This window comes from Salvia splendens, chromosome 2 (assembly GCF_004379255.2).
Source record: "Salvia splendens isolate huo1 chromosome 2, SspV2, whole genome shotgun sequence".
NCBI lineage: Eukaryota > Viridiplantae > Streptophyta > Magnoliopsida > Lamiales > Lamiaceae > Salvia > Salvia splendens.
The window spans coordinates 5,731,645-5,737,644 of NC_056033.1; the positions used below are offsets into that span (position 1 = coordinate 5,731,645).

Sequence of the window (6,000 nt, forward strand, 5' to 3'; positions counted from 1 at the left end):
TAATAGTCCCTGAACTTGTCAAAAAATGCACCAATGGTCCATAAAATTTTTTTATATCATTTTTAGTACGATAAGACTAAAGTAACCCTAGGCACCACTAGTGTGAATATTTAATGTTTGGGGGTATTTTGGACCTTTCTACTCTGCCTTTAATTTTTTCTTTCACAATCATTTTCTTTTAAAAACTCAATTAAACCCTCATTTAAATAATATATGATGCTTTATGATTGAAAAAATTTAAATAAGAAACCAAATGTTTAAATTATGCTTTATTTATTTTATAATTAAATGTTATTTATTATACATCTCAATCAATTTGTATATTTGTGAAGAAAAAATTAAATCTAATAGTAACCTTTTTTTAAAAAAATAAAGTGAACTATAGAAAATTCAACTTAAATTTTTTAAAGCTGAGAAGAAAATATATTATAGTAAACTATAATAATTTTTTATTTAAAAATGTTACTTAAATATTTAAATATTACATACTTTAGTGAAAAATACATATTTTAATTACGTTAATTAAAATATAGTATAGTAAAAATATTATTAAATAAAATAATTAAAATTTAAGTTAACTATATCTAACATAAATTAAAGAGAACTCTTGAAAATAACATTTTTTACTAAAAATATTAAAGTAAAATACAGTAATTTATTCATTATAAAGTTTAATCTATACGTTATTCAAATAATTATTTAAAAAATTTAAGTGAATTAATTCAAAGGTGCTTTTGTGTATGTCCAGAAAAATTGAATGCAAATTGAAAAGGTACAAAAACTCTAATGTCCAAATACCGAAAATGCCCTCCATGATATTTAAGAGATTTTTCAAATGTAGAGGGATATAAAAGACTAACATGTACTAAAAATGTAATTTCAAAGGACAAAAAGGCTATAAAAACTTTTTAGAGACTATTGGTGTATTTTTCGACAAGATCATGGACTATTAATGTAGTTCACTCTTGAATTAGTGATGAATTATTGTTGGGAACGGTTATTGTGTGGAATTCATGAATCGATAGTTGAGCCAATCCAATTCATTAATTTATAGTTTGATTGGGTTTATGAGTTAGCGAATTAAAATTTATTTTTTAAAGTATATAGTTTTCAAAATAGCTAAATTCTAATCTTATATAAGTGTACATACATAGTATGACATATAGTACTATTTAATTCTAACGTTATATACATCCATATTAAATTAGAATTTGATAAAGAATGGAAATTACTCCATATACATAGAATTAATTTTACTATAGACAAATAGAAATTTTACGTACTACTGTACTAAATACATCCACATTCTCAAGAACCTATATAATTTTCAAAATAGCTATTCTAGTCATACAATCCACAAGTGTACATGTACATATTTAAATATCTAAAGTTATATACATGCATATATAAATAGATGATTGTATAGAATATGAGAAGGTAAACTAGTCAAAGTATATAAATTTATATACCAATTAAAGTGTATCATTGAAAACCTTGTACCGAAGAGAAATTTATCAGAAATTAAAACGTATAAATTTATACCCTAATTATAATAGGAAAATAAAATTAATTTTGATTAGTCGTAGAGTATTAACTACTACTCCTATTAAATATACATAACAAATTTTATTTGAGGTCCTATCAAAATAAATATCATTTCAGGTTATTAAAGAGTAAATATACAAAAATGTTCATAATGGATTTAGGGACGTTTTTATCCAAAAAGATGTTAAAAAATAGTAAATCTATGTGATCAAATTTTTTACAACAAAAAATAGGTTTATTTGAGAAAAAATCGGTTTATTTATGCATTCAGTTAAAATATATTGACGCATATATAGTACATGGAACGTGCATAATATTGTGGTCGTATATTAATAATTTGTATGTAAATTTTTTATTTTTTAAACCATAAAATGTAATGCATACTTTAATTCAAATTTGAAAAACAATATAGAGACAATTCAAATATAAAAATAAAAAATTGAAAAAAGAGGGTGAAGGCTAATCTAGTCTTTTTAACGCGTACACTAACTATAATTAATATTGTGGAGGCCCTAATACAAGTTTGTTACGTTAGAGCATTCACAATGGTGCCCGTCCCGGCGGACGTCCGACCGGGGTGCCGGAGTTTCACGCGGGACGTTCGCCATTGTGCAGCGGTGACGCGGATACAAACGTCCGCTGCGGATACCCGGAGTTTCAATTATTCTAACAAAGTTTGAAAATGGCGCTGAATAGTCAGAAATTTGAATGGCCCCATCACCTCTGTTGCTTCTGCTCAGCTAAAGCCGCTTTTTCATTTTTCACACTTCACCTCCGAAAAATAAGCCCCATTTTAATCCACGCATCCTCTCTCCCTCCCACCATTTCATCATCACCAAAGCACACACACTCCCAAAAATCCCTCTCCATTTCTCCTCCCACAAGAAAAAAGAAAAAAATGGAAACCGCCGCATCTCCTACCTCCCTCAAACAAACCCACACTCCCATTTCCTCCCCAAAACCCGCCAAGAAGAGCTTCGTCGCCTCTCTCCGCTCCCCCTCCTTCAAAGAAGACACCTACTTCATCTCCCACCTCAAAAACTCCGAGCGCAAAGCCCTCAAAGAGCTCAAGGACAAGCTCACGGCCTCCCACGGCGCCGATTCCATGTGGGGCATTCCCCTCCTAGGCAATGCCGACGACCGCGCCGACGTCGTCCTCCTCAAATTCCTCCGCGCTAGGGATTTCAGGGTACAGGACGCCCTCAACATGCTGGTGAAGTGCCTCGACTGGCGGAAGGAGTTCGGCGCCGACGCCGTTTTGGAGGAGGATTTGGGGCTCAAGGAGCTCGAAGGCTCCGTCGCCTATATGCACGGTTTCGACCGGTGCGGGCATCCTGTTTGTTATAATGCCTATGGGGTTTTCAAAGATAAGGAGATGTATGAGAAGGTTTTTGGAGATGAGGAGAAATTGAAGAAGTTTTTGAGGTGGAGAGTCCAGATTCTCGAGCGAGGGATTAAGCTTCTCCATTTCAAACCAGGCGGCGTGAATTCCATTATTCAAATCACAGATCTTAAAGATATGCCCAAGAGAGAGCTCAGAGCTACTTCAAATCACATTCTTTCTCTATTTCAGGATAATTACCCCGAAATGGTTGCTAGAAAGGTGATATGATGATTCATTCATTCTGATTCTTCAAACATAAAATGCCCGCACCATACACAACATTTCCCCCCCTTTTTTTTCATCTTTTGTAATTGGAGTTCGAATTTGGTGGTGCAGATCTTTATAAACGTGCCGTGGTACTTCAGTTTGCTGTATTCAGTGATCAGTCCGTTTCTGACGCAACGAACCAAGAGCAAGTTCGTGATATCCAAGGAAGGAAATGCTGCTGAAACACTTTACAAGTAAGAGTTTTTAATTGGAAACAATATAATAAATCTCTCTCGGGCATTTCCGTCATAAATTTAGCTCTGTGCAGAAGATCATCAATGAAATCTTTTGCGTATTATCAATGGCGTCTATTTATGGATGAGGATTACATGATTGAGATTTGAGACAGAGACCTATTGTTAAATTTGTTTATTTCTCTCTCTAGATTCATCCGGCCCGAGTACGTCCCGGTTCAGTACGGCGGCCTAAGTCGACCCAACGACTCGCTCTCCGGTCCGCCCAAACCCGCTTCCGAGTTCGACGTCAAAGGCGGTGAAAAAGTCAACATTCAAATCGAAGGCATTGAGGTATATATATATTAATATATTCACTCTTTTATTATTGATAGATAGATGAAATAGGAATTGTTAAATTCAAATTTATTCTAAAATTTACTTTAACATTTATGAAGTATTTTAATTTTACAAATTTGAAATTAGATTTCAATGTCTAGGTAGATTTTAGTACTTCTACTTTCTTACGTATTCTCAACAACATAAGATCTATCCGATGTCATTCTTATTAGCATGTCGTTTTCTTACATTAGTGAGTAGAGTTTTTAAGTTTATATTCCAAAATTTTCGTAATTAAATGTTTATGATTTTCATTACTAATTTTTTTTTTGGATAAATAGCAAATTAATTTTATTGCAAGTAACCCAATTAGCCTATTGATTCTCAGAAACTTTTGGGTTTAGGATTGAAATTTTCCATTCGGATAAAATTGCTCTCCCAAATTGAACGTTTTACTAGATTATTAAATTTATAAATGTTTGTATTTTTTGACAAAGGCTGGTGCGACAATAACATGGGATATAGTTGTGGGAGGATGGGATTTAGAATACAGCGCGGAGTTCGTACCTAATGCGGAGGAAGGCTACACCATCGCGGTGGAGAAGCGGAGGCGGGTGGCAGCGGAGGAGGAGGCGGTGCATAACTCGTTCGCGGCGAGGAATGCTGGAAAAATGGTGCTATCGGTTGATAACACGGCGTCTCGTTGCCGGAAGGTTGCTGCCTACCGATATGTAGTTCGCAAATCACCCTAATTTTAATTAATTTTGTGCTGCTGTTTGATTTGCGGTTATGTTTATTTTTCAAAACACATTATGGCTATGCTAAATTGTTATGGAGTTTCTGTATTGGATCTTGTTTTATGTAAATTTTATAATGCTTTTAGTTTAGGGAATTTAGAAAGCATATTGAATGTTGACTCTAGTACTAGTAGACTAATAGTAAAAATAATTCCTAATTTGTTTGTCTGGTTATTTCCGTGGGAGTTTGCGTACTATGTATCTACTAAATTCATAAGAGCACCTGCATCGTGTCTCGATGCGGGCTCTATCTCATCTCGGAGAGACGAGATTGCATCGAGACAGCGATAAGGGCTCCGTCTCGTCCCCAGCCCATCCCTTGTCTCGCCGCAAAGAGGCAGCGCGCGAGACAGCTCGCCACGTGTGTTGGCCACGTGGCGAGCGTTGGTTCGTTTGTGACTCCCACTTGCCGGCCCGCGATTGAGCGTCTTTAATTTCCGTTGAAAATGTTTTTTTTTTAATTCAGGAAAAATTTGAAAATAAAAAAATCCCAAAAATATACTAGCCGTTTTTTATAAATTTTTTATTTTTTGTATTTTGTTTTGAGCCCCCAATCACATGTATAAATATCAAATCATTCCCACAAATTAATCCACTATAAAAAAACTCTCTATTCTCACTCAAACACTCTTCTTCGTCTCAAAACATTATTCTTCTCCCAAATTTAATCAATTCATGGATCCATTTGAGCAAATGCGTCGAATAATGGAAGAATCGCTAGAAGAAGATCGACGTAGGGAGGAGGAGGAAGCCTCGGCGCCTTAAAGGCGATCCCGGATTTACATCCATCGTAACCGGGAGGAAGCCGCCGCAAGGTTGGTACGCGATTACTTCTGTGAGAACCCGGTATGGGGAGGGACCTACTTCTGTCGCCGTTTCCGCATGCGAAAATCGCTATTTATGCATATCGCAAATACATTGGCAGCCCGAGAAGAGTATTTCCAAGAAGGGTTCGACGTTGTTGGCCGTCCCAGTCACACGACGCTCCAGAAATGTACTGCAACAATTCGTCAACTTGCTACTGGACAAACGACGGATTTGTTCGACGAATACCTACACATTGGGGAAAGCACTGGGAGACTGTGTTTGGTGAACTTCTGCAAAGGCGTCCGGGCAGCCTTCACCGACGAATTTCTCCGGAAGACAATCACCGCAGATTGTCAGTTTCTGCTCCGACTTCACGAACAAGTGCACGGATTCCCCGGGATGCTTGATAGCGTTGATTGCATGCATTGACAATGGAAGAATTGCCCTGTGGCATGGAGGGGGTCATACACGAGTAGCCACAAAGGCACCCACCCTACCATTATACTCGAGGCCGTTGCCGACTACCGGCTATGAATTTGACATGCGTATTTCGGGGTCCCTGGATCGAACAACGACGTCAACGTGCTCAACCAATCTTACTACCTCTTCAGCGAAGTTTTGAATGGTAAAGCGTCGACCATCAACTTCGTCACTAACAACCGCCAGTATAAAATAGGGTACTATCATG

At 36.5% G+C, this 6,000-nt stretch overlaps 1 protein-coding gene across 1 annotated transcript; it reads left to right on the plus strand.

Annotated features, from left to right (window-relative positions):
• The first annotated feature begins 2,303 nt into the window (after positions 1 to 2,303).
• On the plus strand, positions 2,304 to 4,553 carry LOC121760097 (patellin-6-like). The gene is made up of 4 exons (XM_042155707.1): positions 2,304 to 3,148; positions 3,266 to 3,390; positions 3,582 to 3,723; positions 4,206 to 4,553. The coding sequence occupies exons 1-4, from the start codon at positions 2,444 to 2,446 to the stop codon at positions 4,458 to 4,460; spliced, it is 1,227 nt and encodes a 408-aa protein (XP_042011641.1). The 5' UTR covers positions 2,304 to 2,443; the 3' UTR covers positions 4,461 to 4,553.
• The last annotated feature ends 1,447 nt before the right edge of the window (positions 4,554 to 6,000 follow it).

Excerpts from the sequence above, each read along its gene's own strand:
- LOC121760097 (XM_042155707.1), top strand. The coding sequence starts at position 2,444 with ATGGAAACCGCCGCATCTCCTACCTCCCTCAAACAAACCCACACTCCC. Across the intron at positions 3,149-3,265 it reads CCGAAATGGTTGCTAGAAAG|ATCTTTATAAACGTGCCGTG; the intron begins GTGATATGATGA and ends TTGGTGGTGCAG. Across the intron at positions 3,724-4,205 it reads TTCAAATCGAAGGCATTGAG|GCTGGTGCGACAATAACATG; the intron begins GTATATATATAT and ends TTTTTGACAAAG.